General features: G+C 47.3%; 1 protein-coding gene and 1 long non-coding RNA gene across 2 annotated transcripts in view; both read left to right on the top strand.

The window, feature by feature from the left end:
- The window catches only part of LOC137341794 (SE-cephalotoxin-like), a 35,190-nt gene extending 21,505 nt beyond the window's left edge, over window positions 1–13,685 (top strand). The window contains exon 8 of the mRNA XM_068005296.1: window positions 13,623–13,685. Coding sequence (XP_067861397.1) covers window positions 13,623–13,685 — 63 coding nt within the window. The remainder of the gene's footprint in view (window positions 1–13,622) is intronic.
- A 2,880-nt stretch (window positions 13,686–16,565) lies between these two features.
- Window positions 16,566–21,287, top strand: LOC137341756 (uncharacterized). The gene is made up of 3 exons (XR_010967114.1): window positions 16,566–16,675; window positions 19,587–19,646; window positions 20,864–21,287. It is a non-coding gene; the product is annotated as an uncharacterized lncRNA (long non-coding RNA).
- Window positions 21,288–22,402: the final 1,115 nt, after the last annotated feature.

Here is a 22,402-nt window from a genome sequence, read left to right on the forward strand (position 1 = left end):
GCCTTGAAAGTCCAGGATGCAATTCTTAATTCTTCTCCCCTTCTTCTAGTTTGATTGTACATCACATAGAAATAAAGGTCATCTCACTTCCATCCACAATGATCGAGAAGCTGATATAATCACAAAACACATCCACTCTTACCAGAAAGAAACCAATGTTTGGATCGGAGGCAATGATCCCCAAAAGGTAGAGAAAGACTTGTGTGTATTTTATCTGTGATGGAATAAGTGTGTATGTCCTTCAGGCAGGGGAGCCTGCCATCCGTCCCTGTTCTGGCTTGCATGTGACTCCAGCCCACACTATGTGGTTAACTCTTGACGCTCTCTGAAGTGGCCTGGTAAACCATCCAGTTGTAAAATGTTGCTACAAAATTCCAATAAGTAGAAGAAAATGGGACAGACCTATTGGCAATGACCCAGGCATCGTGTCAGGACTAAAGCAATCCCAGCCTAGTCAAACCTGCAAAGTCTTCATCGCTAACATCTGAGGGCTGGTGCCCATGTTGGGAGAGCTGTCCCACAGAATTAGTCGAGCAACAGCCCGATGTAGTCGTAAATACAGAATCATATCTATCGGCAGACCTGGGGACACAGTGGTGTACAATTGGATGGGAGTCTTTGGGAGTTGTCAACATTGGCTCCAGACCCCATGAAGTCTCTTGGCGTCTGATTTAACAAAACTAAGGGAATTTCTTGTTGATTGCCACCCCCCCCCCCCCCAACTGGTGACTCAGTACCTCCTCCATGGCAAGTATTATTTGAGGTTACAGTTTATGCTGGTATACAATTCTCTAGTTCTTGATGACTCAGTTTGACAAGTTTTTGTTTCAATACTGAAACGGGAAAGGAAGGGTGTGCAGGACTGTGATTTTGGAGCTTAGCCTGTACTCCCAACTACAGAGACTAGTGTGTAAAAGGCACGCAATGCTTTAAAAGTTTCACCCGAGGTCACACGCTGTGAGCATTGGAAATTCATATAGTTTTGCCACCTGGACTTATATCAGTCAGTGACCAGAGGACACTGATTTATGGTAATTGGCAAAAGACCCCGAGGGGAGATGGGGAGAATTTCTTTACGCAGTGAGTTGTTGTGATCTGGAATGCACTTCCTGAAAAGATGGTGGAAGCAGATTCAATAGTAACTATAGTAATAGAGGGAATTGGATAAATACTTGAAAAGGAAAAATTTACAGAGCTATGGGGAAAGAACAGGAGGAGTGAGACTAATTGGATAGCTCTTTCAAAGAGCTGGCACAGGCACGATGGGCCGAATGGCCTCCTTCTGTGCTGTATGATTCTATACTTGTAATTCAAGTATCATTCTTAGCATCAAAGTCGGAGAGAGATCTTCAGTCCTCTTCAGTGCCTCAGCATGGTACAGTTGGTTAGAACTATTGTTTCAGAAGATTAAGGGCTCTAGACACTTCACAGACTGGCGGTAATTTTCACCCTCACCACCTGGGCAGTAACCTGGTGGATCGCCCGCCCATTAAAATCCATGGAACGAAACTCCGTCGGGCTCTCCAACAGGTACATGATCTGCTCCGCCAGGTTACCACCCAGTTGAAAATTACCCCCGTTATCTTAGCTGCCACTTCATCAGAGCGCTGAGGGACCGCTGGACTGTTCGAGGTGCCATGTTTTGGATGTGACGTCAAACCGAAGCAATGTCTGACTGCTTAGCTGCAGGAGTTCCTCAGGGCAGTGTCCTAGGCCCAACCGTCTTCAGCTGCTTCATCAATGACCTTCCCTCCATCATAAGGTCAGAAAAGGGGATGTTCGCTGATGACTGCACGGTGTTCAGTTCCATTCGCAACCCCTCAAATAACGAAGCAGTCCGAGCCCGCATGCAGCAAGACCTGGACAACATCCAGGCTTGGGCTCATAAGTGGCAAGTAACATTCGCGCCAGATAAATGCCAGGCAATGACCATCTCCAACAAGAGAGAGTCTAACCACCACCCATTGACATTCAACGGCATTACCATCGCCAAATCCCCCACCATCAACATCCTGGGGGTTACCATTGACCAGAAACTTAACTGGACCAGCCATATAAATACTGTGGCTACGAGAGCAGGTCAGAGGCTGGGTATTCTGCGGAGAGTGACTCACCTCCTGACTCCACAAAGCCTTTCCACCATCTACAAGGCACAAGTCAGGAGTGTGATGGAATATTCTCCACTTGCTTGGATGAGTGCAGCTCCAACAACACTCAAGAAGCTCGACACCATCCAAGATAAAGCAGCCCGCTTGATTGGCACCCCATCCGCCACCCTAAACGTTCACTCCCTTCACCACCGGCGCACAGTGGCTGCAGTGTGTACCATCCACAGGATGCACTGCTGCAACTCGCCAAGGCTTCTTCGACAGCACCTCCCAAACCCGCGACCTCTACCACCTAGAAGGACAAGAGCAGCAGGCACATGGGAACAACACCACCTGCACGTTCCCCTCCAAGTCACACACCATCCCGACTTGGAAATATATCGCCGTTCCTTCATCGTCGCTGGGTCAAAATCCTGGAACTCCCTTCCTAACAGCACTGTGGGAGAACCGTCATCACACGGACTGCAGCGGTTCAAGAAGGCGGCTCACCACCACCTTCTCGTGGGCAATTCGGGATGGGCAATAAATGCTGGCCTCGCCAGCGACGCCCACATCCCGTGAACGAATAAAAAAAAAAGCTGCACATAAAGACTATTCGACGAGAAGCATAGAGTTCTCTTGTTCCTCGATCGACACTCCTCTCTCAACTAACACAACCAAAAACAAATTATGCGGGCTTTCATTCATTTGCTATTTGCTGGATCTTCTTGTCAACATTTGCCTATGTAACAGGGGAGTTCTCCCTGGTGTCCTGGCCAATATTTATCCCTCAACCAATATCACTAAAACAGATTATCTGGCCATTATCACATTGCTATTTGTGGGAGCTTGCTATTCATAAAATTGGCTGCCGTGTTTCTTACGTTACAACAGGGACTACACTTCTAAAAGTATTTCATTGGCTGTAAAGCATTTGGGACATCCTGTGGTTGTGAAAGACGCTATATAAATGTGAATTCTTTCTTTGTTTCTTTCTAACACTGTGACTGAATTTTAAAAAAGTAATCCATTGGTTGTGCAGTGCTTTGGGAATTCCTAAGGATGTAAATATGAAATAATGGGTAAGAAAGTTAGCAAGTTACAAGGTGGAAACGCAATCAAAAGGTTAAGATTGTGTCATAAACTTTAACTTAGAAATGTCAAATTAACACTGAGATTGTACACCATTCCTCTCCATCTGTTTTTATATTTTTTTATTTAATAAAAGGATTCAAATTAAGATGAGAGAGCCAAGTGTCTAGCTGAGTTTGGTAGTTGTTAGTAATTAGAATGTTAACATTTTCTAACTATCATTAAACCTAAATATATTTTATAAATCTTATTAAAAATCTTCTGTCTGCATGTACTTCCTGTCTATAAAACCTCACTTCCTATTATCACACTTTCAGTCACACTTTTGAGTTAACTTCTGCTATTCTAAATTCCTGTTTTCACATTTAAAATGGCAAAGGCCTATGTCAACTGTCCGCAGTCAATGAGTAATTTCAAGTTCAGACCATTAGATAGCACGGTATTATCTATTGCTCGCAAATCGCCCAAAATGTTATCTGTAACGTTTTTCACTAGCCATTTTTTTCCCTCAGCAATTGAAACTTCTAATGTCCAAAAAAGGGGTTTAAACAAAATAAAAACAATCAGAAAGTTACATGTTTCACAATAACATGGTTAAATATATCCATTGAATTGTCTTCTGCATCTTTTAATGCCTTTGTTAAAGTTTCTACTTGAAGGACTCAGTCTCTCCCAAAAGCATTGACTTGGACTTGATAATGTTATGATGTGGAGATGCCGGTGATGGACTGGGGTTGACAATTGTAAACAATTTTACAACACCAAGTTATAGTCCAGCAATTTTATTTTAAATTCACAAGCTTTCGGAGGCTTCCTCCTTCGTCAGGTGAACGATGTTCACCTGACGAAGGAGGAAGCCTCCGAAAGCTTGTGAATTTAAAATAAAATTGCTGGACTATAACTTGGTGTTGTAAAATTGTTTACAATTGATAATGTTACACAGAGCTGTGACTCTGTTAACTGAGTGCATGTTATGCAGTCTGAGCATGTGCAATGTACCCAATTTCGAGGAGGCACAGCAGCATCCTGTAGCTGAAAGTAGATAGAAAGCCATTTAATGGTAGGTTTAATGATAGTTAGAAAATGTTAACATTCTAATTACTAACAACTACCAAACTCAGCCAGACACTTGTCTCTCTCATCTTAATTTGAATCCTTTTATTAAATAAAAAAAAGTTGAATCTTGAAAGCTCTAATTATCACTTGTGTTTAGTTGCTAGTTGGGAATCAGAATGTTGACATTATTTTACAGCTGTGAGATAGCAAGAAAAACATAGAAACAGAGACAGACTCTCATGTTTGAGGATTTCTGATTATTTGGTCATAGAAGGATTTCGATGTAAACGATATTAAAATAATATCAAGATAAAACCAGCTCACAAGAAGTTAACTTTACAACACACAGCTCCTGAGAAATGGAAATTTAATTCAGCTGTTACTGGTATGACTCAACAGATTGTGAACTGGATTTGTGGCAAACAGGGAAGAGTTTGCAGAGAGGGAGGGAGCCAACCTGTCACCACCAAGTACACAGGGAAATCTGCCTTATGGTTGCCAAAGCCCTTCCCATAGGGACCTGGATTAGGCAGTTGGTGATGAGTAAGTTTGGGATGCAGCATTGGACTATGTATACTTTAGTGGTGTTTTTATATATCTCTTCCTCTGGCCGTGAAGATTTTCCCTGCTGACACCAAGTATAAATAAATAAATATCTGCAACCAAGATCCTTGCCCCGATTTTAGATCTGAAGGGAGGGAGGGATGGAAGGAGGGAGGGAGGGATGGATGGAGGGATGAATGTTACCTCTTTCCTGTTGCCGAGTTACATCTCTCTATTTTTCGAATGTCACTGCACCCAATTGTTAGGTCCCAGGCTATTCTAGCCCCAACCTGCTCTGCTCTGGTTATTTTTAATTTTTGGATTTTCATCCTGCCCTGGCCGTGCTATATTTTGCTGCTAGGGGCAATTGATTCACCCCTTGTCAAATGAAAAGGAGGCACCAACTCAACAGAGCACAGAACTTTTCCGGGGTGGCAGAGTTCCTGAGCGTACAGGGCAGAGTAGATAGTGTCCATGGGTGGAAGAGTCCCTGAGAGTACAGGGCAGAGTAGATGGTGTCCATGGGTGGAAGAGTTCCTGAGAGTACAGGGCAGAGTAGATAGTGTCCATGGGTGGCAGAGTCCCTGAGAGTACAGGGCAGAGTAGATAGTGTCCATGGGTGGAAGAGTCCCTGAGAGTACAGGGCAGAGTAGATAGTGTCCATGGGTGGAAGAGTCCCTGAGAGTACAGGGCAGAGTAGATAGTGTCCATGGGTGGAAGAGTCCCTGAGAGTACAGGGCAGAGTAGATAGTGTCCATGGGTGGAAGAGTCCCTGAGAGTACAGGGCAGAGTAGATAGTGTCCATGGGTGGAAGAGTCCCTGAGAGTACAGGGCAGAGTAGATAGTGTCCATGGGTGGAAGAGTCCCTGAGAGTACAGGGCAGAGTAGATGGTGTCCATGGGTGGAAGAGTTCCTGAGAGTACAGGGCAGAGTAGATGGTGTCCATGGGTGGAAGAGTCCCTGAGAGTACAGGGCAGAGTAGATGGTGTCCATGGGTGGAAGAGTCCCTGAGAGTACAGGGCAGAGTAGATGGTGTCCATGGGTGGAAGAGTTCCTGAGAGTACAGGGCAGAGTAGATGGTGTCCATGGGTGGAAGAGTCCCTGAGAGTACAGGGCAGAGTAGATAGTGTCCATGGGTGGAAGAGTCCCTGAGAGTACAGGGCAGAGTAGATGGTGTCCATGGGTGGAAGAGTCCCTGAGAGTACAGGGCAGAGTAGATGGTGTCCATGGGTGGAAGAGTTCCTGAGAGTACAGGGCAGAGTAGATGGTGTCCATGGGTGGAAGAGTCCCTGAGAGTACAGGGCAGAGTAGATGGTGTCCATGGGTGGAAGAGTCCCTGAGAGTACAGGGCAGAGTAGATGGTGTCCATGGGTGGAAGAGTTCCTGAGAGTACAGGGCAGAGTAGATGGTGTCCATGGGTGGCAGAGTCCCTGAGAGTACAGGGCAGAGTAGATGGTGTCCATGGGTGGAAGAGTCCCTGAGAGTACAGGGCAGAGTAGATGGTGTCCATGGGTGGAAGAGTCCCTGAGAGTACAGGGCAGAGTAGATGGTGTCCATGGGTGGAAGAGTTCCTGAGAGTACAGGGCAGAGTAGATGGTGTCCATGGGTGGAAGAGTTCCTGAGAGTACAGGGCAGAGTAGGTGGTGTCCATGGGTGGAAGAGTCCCTGAGAGTACAGGGCAGAGTAGGTGGTGTCCATTTACTGTATAGAGCATTAAGCTTGGCTGCCAACATCTAATAGGCCAGTTGCACTGCTGACCTCCGAGAAAGGTACCTTAGATTGCCAAATGGGGCAACATTCCTTGTACCCAGATCTTGCGGCAGCAATGCGACGTTGCCAGCCATTAGACAGGTTGGGTGGTGTGCCAGTCCATTATTTGCCCACAAGCTCCATTTTGTAACTCCACATTGGGTTTAATCTTGACTTTATTTTTGCCTGGCACGCCTTTCCTTCCTTTTTCCATCCACAGCCTTGGCAAAGGCTGGCGGATATTTCAAAGGCATTTGAAATCACTGTCTTGACAAAGGCGGAAGGATCGAGAACCAGAGGACACAGATTTAAGGTGATTGGCAAAAGAGCCAGAGGCGACATGAGGAAAAACATTTTTTAGGCAGTGAGTAGCTATGATCTGGAATGCAGTGCCTGAGGGGGTGGTGGAGGCAGATTCAATCATGGCCTTCAAAAGGGAACTGGATAAGTCCTTGAAAGAAAAAAAAAATTCAGGGATATGGGGAAAGGGCAGGAGAGTGGGACTAGCTGGATTGCTCAATGCTCTATACATGCAAAGAGCCGGCACGGTCTCGTTGGGCCGAATGGCCTCCTTCTGTGCTGTAACCATTCTATGATTCTATGATTTTTAATCTTTACAAAGGCTGAAAGAATAGAGCCAATTCAATAATAGTGCACTCTGTAAGCACATCTATTCACGTGGATGGCGTGTCAGAGAGACATCAATGGATCCAGCCAGTAGGCCCAACCATTGATTCACGCTATGTTCAGCAAGTCACAATTTTCTCAGCTGTTTGGAAGCCTTGTGAAAAACGTGTGACAACCTCATTAAACCTCCTACTTTCAATCCCATGTAAATCGCTCCCACGCCAAAGACTCCGATTTTATTTTTTCAGGTAGTCACTTCTTTGGCGTTACTCAATCTTGTAACCGAGGGCGTAGCCATGGCAGCAAGGGTGTAGCCATTGCATAATTGTGTCCTACAAAGGCGTCCTCACTTCAAGTTTCTAAGCAACTTAAACAGCAACAAGGAAAACCAACTGCTAACAATGGGAGAACTGTATCTTTCACATCAGAAAGCCGAGAAGCAGTTAGTCAACAACAATTTACATTTATATTGCACTTTGAACACAGTAAAATGTCCCACAGGACATCACGGGAGCGATTATCAAACAAAATTTGACACCGAGCCACATAAGGAGATATTAGGACAGGTGACCAAAAGCTTGGTCAAAGAGGTAGGTTTTAAGGAGCATTTTAAAGGAGGAGAGAGAGGTAGAGAGGCGGAGAGGTTTAGGGAGGGAACTTCAGAGCTTAGGGCTAGAGGAGGTTCCAGACATAGGGAGGGTTGAGGCCATGGAGGGATTTGAAAACAAAGATGAGAATTTTTTAATCGAGGCGTTCCCGGACCGGGAGCCGATGTAGGTCAGCGAGCACAGGGGCGATGGGTGAACGGGACTTGGTGCGAGTTAGGATATGGGCAGCAGAGTTTTGGATGAGCTCAAGTTTACGGAGGGTAGAAGGTGGGAGGCTGGCCGGGGGAGCATTGGAATAGTCAGGTCTGGAGGTAACAAAGGGTTTCAACAGCAGATGGTTTGAGGCAGGAGCGGAGATGGCCGATATTACGGAGGTAGAAGTAGGCGGTCTTGATGCTGGAGAGGATATGGGATCAGAAGCTCAGCTCAGAGTCAAACAGGGTGCTGAGCTTCGGAACAGTCTGGTTCAGTCTCAGACAGTGGCCAGGGAGAGGGATGGAGTCAGTGGCTAGGGAATGGAGTTTGTGGTGGGGACCAAAGACAATGGCTTTGGTCTTCCCAATATTTCATTGGAGAAACTTTCTGCTCATCCAGTCCTGGATGTCGGACAAGCAACGTGACAAATCAGAGGCAGTGGAGGGGTCGAGAGAGGGGTGGTGAGGTGGAGCTGGGTGTCGTCAGCGTACATGTGGAATCTGACATGTTTTCGGATAATGTCGCCGAGGGGCAGCATGTAGATGAGAAATAAGAAGGGACCAAGGATAGATCTTTGGGGGGCTCCAGAGGTAACAGTGTGGGAGCAGGAAAAGAAGCCACTGCAGGTAATTCTCTGGCTATGACTGGATAGATAAGAATGGAACCAGTCCCACCCAGCTGGACAACGGAGAGGCGTTGGAGGAGGATGGAGTGGTCAACCCTGTCAAAGGCTGAAGACAGGTGGAGAAGGATGAGGAGGGATAGTTTACCATGGTCACAGTCACAGAGGATGTCATTTGTGACTTTGATAAGGGCCGTTTCAGTTCTGTGGCAGGGGCGGAAACCTGATTAGAGGGATTCAAACATGGAGTTGCGGGAAAGATGGACACAGATTTGGGAGACAACAAAATGTTCAAGGACTTTAGAGAGGAAAGGGAGGTTGGAGATGGAGCGGTAGTTGATGGGTCAAGGGTGGATTTTTTGAGGAGGGGGGTGACAACGGCAGATTTGAAGGGGTGGAACAGACAGAATCTGAGGAGAGGGAGCAGGAGGTGGGTCTCATTGATTAGATAAGCTCGGAGAGGCCATGAGGAGAGATGGGAGAGAAACTAGAGAAAGAGGTGAGTTCAGGGCTAGGGCAGGGGGGAACCGTAGGGGAAAGTTTGGCTTGGTGGGCTGGGGAAATATAAATCAAGTAATATAAATTAGTGGCTGCCGGAACTATACTAAGGGGAACACTGTATTAAGGCAGAAGCAAGGTATATGGGACTACTTTCCAATTTGAGGCCGTTTTGTATTAAGATTATCGTCGACATTACGTAGATTTACTTTGTAAAAACATTCCACATCTTGTTGCTAGCTCCATAGGAAGGAAGTGGGCTCTCATAAATAGATTGATTTGAATTGTTGCTGTCAGAATATCTTTCATGTGTCACTCTGTAATATAACACAACAACTTGGATTTATATAGTGCCTTTAACATAGTAAAATGTCCCAAGGCGCTTCATAGGAGCGATTATCAAACAAAATTTGACACCGAGCCACATAAGGAGATATTAGGACCAGGTCTTGGTCAAAGACGTAGGTTTTAAGTAGCGTCTTAAAGGAGGAGAGAGACGTACAATGTTCCAGCACTAAGTGCTACATCAATCAGATTCAACTCAGATCCAAACTAAAGTAAATGGGGTGAGAGACATGGCTCACACTTGTAACCCGATTTTTGGATAGTTCATTGATAAACATTTATCTGTTTCACCTCGGATAATCAATTTGCCAAAAAGTGCTTGTAATTGTTTAAAATGTATAGATTGTTGCACTTTCACACTCTTCCCTTGGAGAACAGTGTGATGATTCACAGGCCACGATGTCAACGTTCTTTCCATTGCCAGAACCACCTTTAGACCAGCCCATGTGGAAATAGTCCGATTGGGGGGAGGGAGGGTTTTAATGGGCTCCCACAACCGACATGATGAGAGGGGTCCACCCACACCCACTGGATGTCAATCTAGAATTCAGAGCTGGAGCTCTAGTCTCCACTTGTTGGGACTTTCTGGAGTGTGGTTTGAACACTGCACCTTCTTTTTTTTAATTATTCGTTCATGGGATGTGGGCGTCGCTGGCGAGGTCGGCATTTATTGCCCATCCCTAATTGCCCTTGAGAAGGTGGTGGTGAGCCGCCTTAAACCGCTGCAGTCCGTGTGGTGACGGTTCTCCCACAGTGCTGTTAGGAAGGGAGTTCCAGGATTTTGACCCAGCGACGATGAAGGAATGGCGATATATTTCCAAGTCGGGATGGTGTGTGACTTGGAGGGGAACGTGCAGGTGGTGTTGTTCCCATGTTCCTGCTGCTCTTGTCCTTCTAGGTGGTAGAGGTCGTGGGTTTGGGAGGTGCTGTCGAAGAAGCCTTGGCGAGTTGCTGCAGTGCATCCTGTGGATGATACAGACCGCAGCCACTGTGCGCCGGTGGTGAAGGGAGTGAATGTTTAGGGTGGTGGATGGGGTGCCAATCAAGCGGGCTACTTTGTCCTGGATGGTGTTGAGCTTCTTGAGTGTTGTTGGAGCTGCACTCATCCAGGCAAGTGGAGAGTATTCCATCACACTCCTGACTTGTGCCTTGTAGATGGTGGAAAGGCTTTGTGGAGTCAGGAGGTGAGTCACTCGCCGCAGAATACCCAGCCTCTGACCTGCTTTTGTAGCCACAGTATTTATATGGCTGGTCCAGTTAAGTTTCTGGTCAATGGTGACCCCCAGGATGTTGATGGTGAGGGATTCGGCGATGGTAATGCTGTTGAATGTCAATGGGAGGTGGTTAGACTCTCTCTTGTTGGAGATGGTCATTGCCTGACACTTGTCTGGCACGAATGTTACTTGCCACTTATCAGCCCAAGCCTGGATGTTGTCCAGGTCTTGCTGCATGCGGGCTCGGACTGCTTCATTATCTGAGAGGTTGCGATTGGAACTGATCACTGTGCAATCATCAGCAAACATCCCCATTTCTGACCTTATAATGGAGGGAAGGTCATTGATGAAGCAGCTGAAGATGGTTGGGCCTAGGACACTGCCCTGAGGAACTCCTGCAGCAATGCCCTGGGGCTGAGATGCTTGGCCTCCAACAACCACTACCATCTTCCTTTGTGCTAGGTATGACTCCAGCCACTGGAGAGTTTTCTCCCTGATTCCCATTGACTTCAATTTTACTAGGGCTCCTTGGTGCCACACTCGGTCAAATGCTGTCTTGATGTCAAGGGCAGTCACTCTCACCTCACCTCTGGAATTCAGCTCTTTTGTCCATGTTTGGACCAAGGCTGTAATGAGGTCTGGAGCTGAGTGGTCCTGGCGGAACCCAAACTGAGCATCGGTGAGCAGGTTATTGGTGAGTAAGTGCCGCTTGATAGCACTGTCGATGACGCCTTCCATCACTTTGCCGATGATTGAGTGTAGACTGATGGGGCGGTAATTGGCCAGATTGGATTTGTCCTGCTTTTTGTGGACAGGACATACCTGAGCAATTTTCCACATTGTCGTGTAGATGCCAGTGTTGTAGCTGTACTGGAACAGCTTGGCTAGAGGCGCAGCTAGTTCTGGAGCACAAGTTTTCAGCACTACAGCCGGGATGTTGTCGGGGCCCATAGCCTTTGCTATATCCGGTGCATTCAGCCATTTCTTGATATCACGTAGAGTGAATTGAATTGGCTGAAGACTGGCTTCTGAGATGGTGGGGATATCGGGAGGAGGCCAAGATGGATCATCCACTCGGCACTTCTGGCTGAAGATGGTTGCAAACGCTTCAGCCTTGGCTTTTGCACTTACGTGCTGGACTCCGCCATCATTGAGGGTGGGAATGTTTACAGAGCCTCCTCTTCCCGTTAGTTGTTTAATTGTCCACCACCATTCACGACTGGATGTGGCAGGACTGCAGAGCTTTGATCTGATCCGTTGGTTGTGGAATCACTTAGCTCTGTCTATAGCATGTTGCTTCCGCTGTTTAGCCTCAGAGGCAGGAATACTACCACTGAGCCAAAGGCTCACTCCAAAAGTATTGGTGTGGGAGATGTATAGCTAGTTAAGTATTAAAAACTGGAACTAAATTTACCGAGTGTCCATTTTGCTGGGTCCAGTGTTACTAACTCCCTAGTTTTTAATACTTTCTTGCACGCCTAATGTGTTGGAGAATAGGTGTTCTTACTTATAAGTTTAAAAGTTATTCCTTAAAATAATAGAGTTCAAAAGCATTTATTGTTGATAGACACAGAATATTAAGCATAGAGTGAAAACTATTTTTGATAATAAGAATCATTATTATCTTCTTGCATATTGGTCGGAAGAATAAGGGTCTAAACGGGATACAGGAGCAAATGGATCTCGGGGTACAGATACACAAATCACTAAAAGTAGCGTCGCACGCCATAAAAAAGGCAAATCAAGCACTCGGGGTTCATTTCTAGAGGAATAGAATTGAAAAGCAGAGAAGTTATGTTAAACTTGTATAAAACATTGGTTGGACCACACTTGGGAGTATTGTGCACTGTTCTGGTCTCCATATTATAAAAAGGATATAGAGGCATTGAAGAAGGTGCAAAAAACATTCACAAGGATGATATCAGAACTGAGAGGATATACTTACCAGAAAAAACTAAACAAGCTTGGGCTCTTTTCTCTCGAAAAGAGAAGGCTGAGGGGTGACCTGATAGAGGTCTTTAAGATTATGAAAGGGTTTGATAGGGTAGACGTAGAGAAGATGTTTCCACTTGTGGGGGAGACCAGAACTAGAGGTCATAAATATAAGATCGTCACTAATAAATCCAATAGGGAATTCAGGAGAAACTTCTTTACCCAGAGAGTGGTGAGAATGTGGAACTTGCTACCACAAGGAGTAGTTGAGGCGAATAGTATAGATACATTTGAGGGGAAGCTGGATCAGCACATGAGGGAGAAAGGAATAGAAGGATATTCTGATAGGGTGAGATAAAGTCAGGAGGGAGGAGGCTCGTGTGGAGCATAAACACCAGCATGGACCAGTTGGGCCGAATGGCCTGTTTCTACACCGTAGACTCAATGTAACTCGATGTAATTACTCATACACGTAACAGCACACTTACGGTGTTACCTTGTGAGTTCAGCAGAGAATTTACTCGTTACAGTTCTCGAGCTCGGAAGGTCACAACCTGAGCTGGGAGCCGTGTATCCGGGAACCCATTCGATATCCTCTTTGGCAAGACTGCACTCACATCTGACCCGGGAGTGTGACTCTGGTCCCGGCAGAAATTCAGGACCGGTCTGAGAAAACTTTGGAATAATCCACCAGACCAGGTAAATGGAGGCAGAAACACTGGGGTCATTCAAAGTACAATCAGATGCCAGGATGAGGCCGAACAACCTTTTCTAGCCAGGAAAGTGCTGGAAAACACTCAGCAGGTCAAGCAGCCTCTGTGGAGAGGTTCCAATATTTGAAGGACCTGCTCCTCGACTGCTGGCTGCACTTCAGTCCCACGCTCCTGACCTTTGGCCGCCCGGTTGCGGAGGTGGGGAGCGGGAATGTCGGAGGGCCTCCTCGTGGGTCTGCTCCTGGGCATGGCCGAGGTGGCCAGTTATTGGATGTGGCCCGTGGTGGGGGGGTGGTCGCTCTGACTGCCTGCCTCTGTCCCACGGCTTTCTCTGTGCCCAGGTTACACTGGAGAAGGAGCGCCTGGTGTCCGCCAGTAGGTGTGAGGCCTTCCGCAGCCGATGAGCACCGCAGGGACTGGAGTGCTTAGTTGACACTGGAAATAATGTTATGATTTAATTTGATAAATTTTGTTTTCCTTTTGTATGATTTTTGTGTTTATTAGTTGTGCCCCTCTTAAAAGGGGGCACTTTTGTTAGATTTTGGGGAACTCAGTGCCTCCTTACAGGTTCACCAAAAGAGGCACCCATGGAGACAGAAACAGAGTTAACATCGACCTGAAATGTTAACTCTGTTTCTCTCTCCACAGAGACTGCCTGACCCGCTGAGTGTTTTCCAGCATTTTCTGCTTTTGTTTTGGATTTCCAGCATCCGCAGTATTTTGCTTTTGTTTTAACATTTCCTAAATCAGTGACTTCTTACTCTTGAGATTCCGCATGTAGGAATGTTATTACTTTATGCCTAAAGTGGCAAATGGTTCCATTCAGTAGCACTTGTTTTCAAATCCCTCCATGGCCTCCCCCACTCTCCCTATCCCTGTAACCTCCTCCAGCCCGACAACCCTCCGAGATCTCTGCGCTCCTCCAATTCTGGCCTCTTGCGCCTCCCTGATTTCCTTCGCTCCACCATCGGCGGCCGTGCCTTCGGCTGCCTGGGCCCTAAGCTCTGGAATTCCCTCCCTAAACCTCTCCGCCTCTCTCTCCTCCTTTAAGAAGCTCCTTAAAACCTACCTCTTTGACCGAGCTTTTGGTCACCTGTTCTAATATCTCCTTATGTGGCTCGGTGTCAATTTTTGTTTGATAATCGCTTCTGTGAAGCGCCTTGGGACGTTTTACTACGTTAAAGGCGCTATATAAATGCAAGTTGTTGTTGTTGATGCTAAAAGGGTCTCCTGTCTGCACATCCTGCCTTTTGCCATGGGCTTCTGACCCTGCTCATTTCTAGCCGCCCAGCCTGTCCTTCCGTTTGGACTCCTTCCTGCTGATTCCCCGCGGGTTTTAACGAAGGTTCTTCTTTTGGTTTCATGTTTGTCGTAACCTCTCCTCTCTGACCAAGTTCAGATGGAGCGCCAGATACACAATTGTTGTCAAAACAAAACCAGCCTATTAAAACACAAGGCAAGCAGATTGTGTACTTGGTTTTTGCAGCTCAGGCGTACTGCAATTCCCAATATAACATTCCACATTCCCCAAACAGGACTCGGACATGCCCTGCCATTCTTTGTTTGCAGAAGATAATCTAATCAGTTGTTCACTTCTCACACAGTGTGCGCTAACACGTAGCCTTGCATGTGCTTTACTCTGTTACGCAAGCTCTGCGTAACAGAGTAAAGACGTATCTCAGACGCAGTGAGACCGCACGCAGCTAACATTAGGCAACTATCAAGATGTTGGGGTTAATTTTAACTGTTATCACCAGGTGAAAAACGAGTGATAGCGACCAGGCCGCCCGGTTTACACCTCACCCGGTTACCTTTCCATTGAAGTCAATCGAATTGGGCGAGGTTTGAAATGGGCGGCCCATTCGCGATCACCCGCTCTTCGTCCAGAGATAACAGAAGAAGGAAAGAAAAACTTGCGTTTTGTACAACACCTTTCACAACCCAAAGAACTTCGGAGCCAAAAAGAACAGTCACTGTTGTTAAATGGGAAATCCGACAATCAATTTACACACAGCAAGGTCCCACAAACAGCGATGTGATAACGACCAGCTTCTCCCCTCTCTCCCCAAAACACTGCTCCCAGCTTCTCCCCTCTCTTTCCCCAAAACACTGCTCCCAGCTTCTCCCCTCTCTTTCCCCAAAACACTGCTCCCAGCTTCTCCCCTCTCTTTCCCCAAAGCACCGCCCCCAGCTTCTCCCTTCTTTCCTTACACCACTCTTTTCCCCATTCCCTCCATTGCCATCCATTTATCTTTCCCTTTGATTTTCCCTTTCACTCTCTCTTCATTGCCGCCCACTTCCCCCTTCACTGACGTCAACCCTGCCCCCTCTTTCATTACCGTTTAACACCTGTTCCCCTCCCCACCTGTTTTTCCCCTTATATTCTGCCCTTCTGGTCGTTGCTGGCCTCTGTGGCCTCAAGACCTACAGCTGACCGGGTGGGGGGGTGCCATGCCGGGGAGGCCATTCTATGCCGGGGGGGACCATTCTTTGCCAGGGGACCATTCTATGCCGGGGGGGACCATTCTATGCTGGGGGGGACCATTCTATGCCGGAGGGGGACCATTCTTTGCTGGAGGGGACCATTCTTTGCCGGGGGACCATTCTTTGCCAGGGGACCATTCTTTGCCGGAGGGGGGGAACCATTCTATGCCGGGGGGGGGGAACCATTCTATGCCGGGGGGGGGGAACCATTCTATGCCGGGGGGGACCATTCTATGCCGGGGGGGGGGAACCATTCTATGCTGGGGGGGACCATTCTATGCCGGGGGGGACCATTCTATGCCAGGGGGCCATTCTATGCCGGGGGGGGGGGAACCATTCTATGCTGGGGGGGACCATTCTATGCCGGGGGGGACCATTCTATGCCAGGGGACCATTCTTTGCCGGGGGACCATTCTTTGCCAGGGGGCCATTCTATGCCGGGGGGACCATTCTATGCCGGGGGGGACCATTCTATGCCGGGGGGGACCATTCTATGCCGGGGGGGGGGAACCATTCTATGCCGGGGGGGCCATTCTATGCCGGGGGGGACCATTCTATGCCGGGGGGGACCATTCTATGCTGGGGGACCATTCTATGCCGGGGGGACCATTCTATGCCGGGGGGGGGACCATTCTTTGCCGGGCCAGTGGTTTGTAAAGTGACCACTGCCCTGAATGTCAATGTGTCGGGATGGCTGTTGTCCCACTTTAAGTTACATCAGCTGATTCGGCCCATTGAGCAACTCAGGAAGTGGAGAGAGAGCAGGGGGATTCCCAGCTCCAGCTGATTGGACAGTGTGTGTCTCAGAGTGGAGAATAAGAGGCTGCTCTCTGGGCTGTTTGTTCCTTTTCACTGCGGGCGTCTCCCCTCAGCGGGCGGACCAGACCTGCCATTCTCTCTTCTTTCTAAGGTAAGAGCGCTGATCCACAGGGTCCTCATCACTGGAGCTCCTCCAACTCTCTCTCTACCTCTCCGTCACTGCTTGGTCTCTCAGGATCTTCCTCTGTTTCTCGCCCAGATTCTACGGGGTAGAATTTCCGAGGGGGAGGGCGAGGGGGAGGGGGTTTCGCCCGATCGCTCGCCGTAAATTCGATGGAAACTGAGAAATGGTGTAAACGAGCAGTTGCTCCGTTTGTCTGGAGTTTGTGTTCATGTCTCTCTCTCACTCTGCCTCTCTCTGTCTGTCTGTCTGACTGTGTGTCTCTCTCTCTGCCTCTCTGTCTCTGTCTCTGTCTGTCTGTGTCTCTGTGTGTGTGTGTGTGTCTCTGTCTCTGTGTGTGTGTGTCTCTCTCTCTGCCTGTGTGTGTGTGTCTCTCTCTGCCTGTGTGTGTGTCTCTCTCTCTGCCTGTGTGTGAGTGTGTGTCTCTCTCTCTCTGCCTGTGTGTGTGTCTCTCTCTCTGCCTGTGTGTGTGTGTCTCTCTCTGCCTGTGTGTGTGTCTCTCTCTCTGCCTGTGTGTGAGTGTGTGTCTCTCTCTCTCTGCCTGTGTGTGTGTCTCTCTCTCTGCCTGTGTGTGAGTGTGTGTCTCTCTCTCTCTGCCTGTGTGTGTGTCTCTCTCTCTGCCTGTGTGTGTGTCTCTCTCTCTGCCTGTGTGTGAGTGTGTGTCTCTCTCTCTCTGCCTGTGTGTGTGTCTCTCTCTCTGCCTGTGTGTGTGTGTCTCTCTCTGCCTGTGTGTGTGTCTCTCTCTCTGCCTGTGTGTGAGTGTGTGTCTCTCTCTCTCTGCCTGTGTGTGTGTGTCTCTCTCTGCCTGTGTGTGTGTCTCTCTCTCTGCCTGTGTGTGAGTGTGTGTCTCTCTCTCTCTGCCTGTGTGTGTCTCCCGCCGTCTGTGTGTCTCTCTCTCTCTCTGTCTCTCTCTCTCACTGTCTCATGTCTCTCTCTCTCTCTCTCTGTGTCTCTCTGTCTATGTCTCTCTCCCCCTCTCTGTATCTCCCTCTCTGTGTGTGTCTGTGTTTCTCTCTCTCTCTCTCTGTTTCTCTCTCTCTTTCTGTGTTTCTCTCTCTCTCCTTTTTTTTCTCTCTCTCTGTTTTTTTTTCTCTCTGTGTTTTTTTCTCTCTCTCTCTTTTTTTCTCTCTCTCTGTGTTTTTTTCTCTTTTTTCTCTCTTTTTTTCTCTCTTTTTTTCTCTCTGTTTTTTTTTCTCTTTTTTTCTCTCTCTGTTTTTTTTCTCTCTCTGTTTTTTTTTCTCTCTGTGTTTCTCTCTCTCTCTGTGTTTCTCTCTCTCTGTGTTTTTTTCTCTCTGTGTGTCTCTCTCTCTCTCTCTCCACACTCTCCCTCTCTCTCTGCGTGTCTCTCTCTCTCTCTTGTATCAAGTGCTGTTGTTTAAGGCTGCACAATTGACTTGTTATTTGTTTACGTGTCATGTGACTGAGTGAAAACAGAAATGGGGTGATTGTTATGATGATGTTATTGGAAAATTAATGATTGACCTGAAATAAATCAAGAGGGTGATTTTTGCGAAGCTGCATCTCAGCTAACCAGCAGCCCAGGCCGGAGATTCTGCTTGGCTCAGTGAGTAACCCTCTGAGTCAGAAAGTTGTGGGTTCAAGTCCCACTCCAGAGACTGGAGCACAAAATCTAGGCTGACAGTCCCAGGGCAGTCTGAGGGAGGTGCCGTCTTTCGGATGAGACGTTAAATTGAGGCCCCGTCTGCCCTCTCAGGTGGGCATGAAGATCCCATCGCACTATTTCGAAGAAGAGCAGCGGAGTTCTGCCCGATGTTTTGGCCAATATTTATCCCTCAACCAACATCACTAAAACTTCGACCTGAAACATTATCTCTGTTTCTTTCCCCACATGTGCTGCCTCACTTGCTGAGCTTCTCCAGCATTTTCTGTTATTATTTCAGATTTCCAGCATCCGCAGTATTTTGCTTTTGGTTTTCACTAAAATAGGTTATCTGGTCATTTATCTCATTGCTGTTTGTGGGATCTTGCTGTGCGCAAATTGGCTGCTGTGTTTCCTACATCACAACAGTGACTACACTTCAAAACAAAAAGTACTTAATTGGCTATAAGGTGCTTTGGGACGTCCTGAGGTCATGAAAGGCGCTGTAGAAATGCAAGTCTTTCTTTCTTTCTTTCTTTCTGTGGCCCCACCCAGAGAGGTTGGTAGCACAGCTTCATAAATCAACTCTTCCTTGAAATGTTGCTGCCTATAGACCAGTCCCGCTGCATTCCTGTTGTGTGTAACAGCAGAACATTAGAGGGCATGTCAGTGCCTGACTGCGAGTGCCGAGAACCACAGAAGCAGTCTGCCTGCTGTGTTAGCCCGCGGGCAAACAGCTGAGCTCCATTACCTACCAGTTTGTCCCCTAACTGATTAAAATGATTCCCTGCTGTGGCCAGTTCCCAAACCTCCACTCACACCAGCAACTCACTTATGGATGCAAATAACCTGCCTGTGTGTGTGTTTTTAGCCCATCCTGTGCTGCAGTCTAGTTTCCATTTTTCACATCGTTCACCTGACGAAGGAGGAAGCCTCCGAAAGCTTGTGAATTTAAAATAAAATTGCTGGACTATAACTCGGTGTTGTAAAATTGTTTACAATTGTCAACCCCAGTCCATCACCGGTGCCCTGGCCAATATTTATCCCTCAACCAACAGCTAGAACAGATTATTTGGTCATTTATCACTTTGCTGTTTGTGGGCTCTTGCTGTGTGCAAATTGGCTGCCGTGTTTCCTACATTACAACAGTGACTACACTTCAAAAGTACTTCATTGGCTGTAAAGTGCTTTGTGACATCCTGAGGTTGTGAAAGGCGCTATATAAATGCAGGTTCTTTCCAATTTTGTCTTATCAGTTCTTTTTTTCTTTCCTTTTCCCAGGGACACCGATCGGTGACCCAGCTGATTCTGCTTGCAGTAGTTTATTTTCGTAGTTCTATGGTGAGTATTTTAATTACAGGCTCGCTGGATCTGCAGTGAAAGTAACAGATTATTCTGAGGGCTGGGGAGGCGGATGGGGCGTAACCCGTAGTATAACCCTGTCATCTGTACAAGTTCCCAGATTGCATCCAAACTGACGTTTCCTTTAAGAAGTGAGGGGGTTTGCACACTGCGTGGGCCCTACGAGGTGGGCGAATGGTGAATCTGTCAGCTGTTCCCCAGTAATGTGTAACCTTTTTTTTTAATATTGAGATACACAAATGACAGGCCAAGGCCCATAGTGCTTGACAACACCAAAACCGAAACGGGTTGGAGAGAAGATTAGATGAACCAAAGAGTAGTGGCTGGGTGAAGGTTGGATTTCAAAATTACCCCCTGGGACTCCAGAGGTGTTTTGTCATTTGGCCTAAAACTCCAAACACACTTCTGTCGTATAAGGGGTGAGAGACAGTGGGATATTTGTAGTTAAACCACACACAGGGAGTTATTGGTAATATTAGTTCCATCTCCTGGGGCATCGTATGACAATCTCGATCCTATGTCACACTGACAGATCTCCCCATATCCGTCGGTTGCTAATTCAAAACCCAATAGCAGCCGATCTACTCTGCACGTTTTCCACCAGGATGTGCTTTAATTCCTGTGAAAAGGAGATGAATAAGTATCTGGTCGGTAATGAGATTGATGTTTACAGGGATACGTACAGACTGAGAAGACCAAAGAGTCCACAGGATATTATAGTTCATGTAGCTTGGGAAGGTTGGGGAGGGTGTTGCCTGGAGGGGAGAAGCGCTGGGTTGACATCTGGACAGTGTGAGGCAAGATAAATATTCTGGAGTTTTCTTTGAAATATTCTCCCTGATCTTTGAAGGTTATCAAATTATTCAAAGGTATCGAAATATCTGGCTGGGAATGAGATTAGAGAAAGGTACGGAGTAAAAAGATCAAACACTCCAGAGGACACAATGGTGTCTTTGCTGATGGGGCCAGTGGACTGATGGCCTGTGGAAGGGAGAAGGCCAAGATTAAGTAGTTGAGATGTAGGGATGGATGAATAGTTGGAGGTTCAGGCATCAGGTGGTATTGAGGCAGAACTTGGCCTCAGGAAATAAGGGGGAGAGTCCACGATGAGGTAGATTGTCCATGATCTGTGGAAGAAGCAAGTCTAATGGGCTGAGCGGCCTTTTCTCATTCCAATATGTTTTTTTTCTTGGCAGGATTGAGAGACAAGATGGCCCTGCTCCCATGCGGCAGGAACACTGGTGCCTTGGGCACTAGTGCGCAGAGTGGATAGTCCAGTGATGAGCGTGTAGATTGGAAACATCTGGAGAGGCAAAGCACTGAAGCCCAGCAGTTCGAGGCAACGCAAAGTTGCCTGATTGGTCGGCTTCAGTGCTGGGAAGAGCTGAGCACTCAAAGCAACGAAACAAATGACGATTCAACCAAAGCAACAAACAAACCACAAAAGATTCTTTTTATTTTTTATTTTAGTTTATTTTTTTCGCTTCAGGTTGTCTGCGTTGCTTGGTTAGTTGGGACGAGGGGCCCCAGCTGGTAAAGAAAATGCCCCATGTTTTACAAGGCTGTACGCATAATTTCTGTCTTTATGAAACTCCCAATAAAAATATCAAAACCTTGAAAGAGTGATCATTGTCTTGTGCTGTTTGTGTTTCCAATATAATCATCTCCTTCCAGTGATGTACATTCATGAAAAATACAATGCTCCTGTAACTTTCTTTCTCAACACCATCAGCTCCAAGTTCCCCTCCGAGTCACACACCATCCCGACTTGGAAATATATCGGCCGTTCCTTCATCATCGGGTCAAAATCCTGGAACTCCCTTCCTAACTGCACTGTGGGAGAACCGTCACCACACGGACTGCAGCGGTTCAAGAAGGCGGCTCACCACCACCTTCTCAAGGGGAAATTAGGGATGGGCAATAAATGCCGGCCTCGCCAGCGACAACCGCGTCCTGAGAATTAATTATAAAAATAATCTCCCCTCTCCTGAAGCTGCTGGGGTCTCTGGTCACATGGCTCCTGGCCGCTTTCCAGTATCACACTCACCAAGAGTTGTTCTTAATGTGTGATCGGAGACAATGAGTGTGTTTCTCCTCCTCTACAACAACTTACATCGATTATAGCAACTTTAACATAATTGAATTTACAGCACAGAAATAGGCCATTCGGCCCAACTGGTCTATGCTGGTGTTTATGCTCCACACAAGCCTCCTCCCTCCCCTCTTCATCTCACCCTATCAGCATAACCTTCTATTTGGAAGATTCTTTCAACGCACCGTCCTTCGGGCTCAAGGTACAAGAAGTAAATCCTTCCTCTCCCTTATCGAGCTGGGAGGGAACAGAAATATTCTCTCTGGAGTGAAAAAGGGAGCTGACTTTTTTTCTGTTGAAACTATTATTTTTTTTTAACTTTGCTTCTCTTTTGATGCTATTCACCTTCCCACATTCCCACCGTGTGGCTCCACGGAGCTGAACGCCTCCTGCAGCTCCTTTTCCAGTGGGATCTGGCCCTCCATACTCCAGTTCCCCACGATACTTCTCCCAGCAGCTTCCCCCTCCCACCACCCCAGAACTCTCTCACTCCCACCGGCTGCGTGAAGTCTCATGATTCGACCTTCCGGAAGACGTCTCTCCAGAGTTGCCAATCCGACCGGGGACCCTCCGTCAGTTTTGACGCCTCCCAGAGGTCCAGCTGTGAATATTGACAGACAAAAAAATATGTTGACACATCCTG

This window comes from Heptranchias perlo, chromosome 24, assembly GCF_035084215.1.
Source record: "Heptranchias perlo isolate sHepPer1 chromosome 24, sHepPer1.hap1, whole genome shotgun sequence".
Classification (NCBI taxonomy): Eukaryota; Metazoa; Chordata; class Chondrichthyes; order Hexanchiformes; family Hexanchidae; genus Heptranchias; species Heptranchias perlo.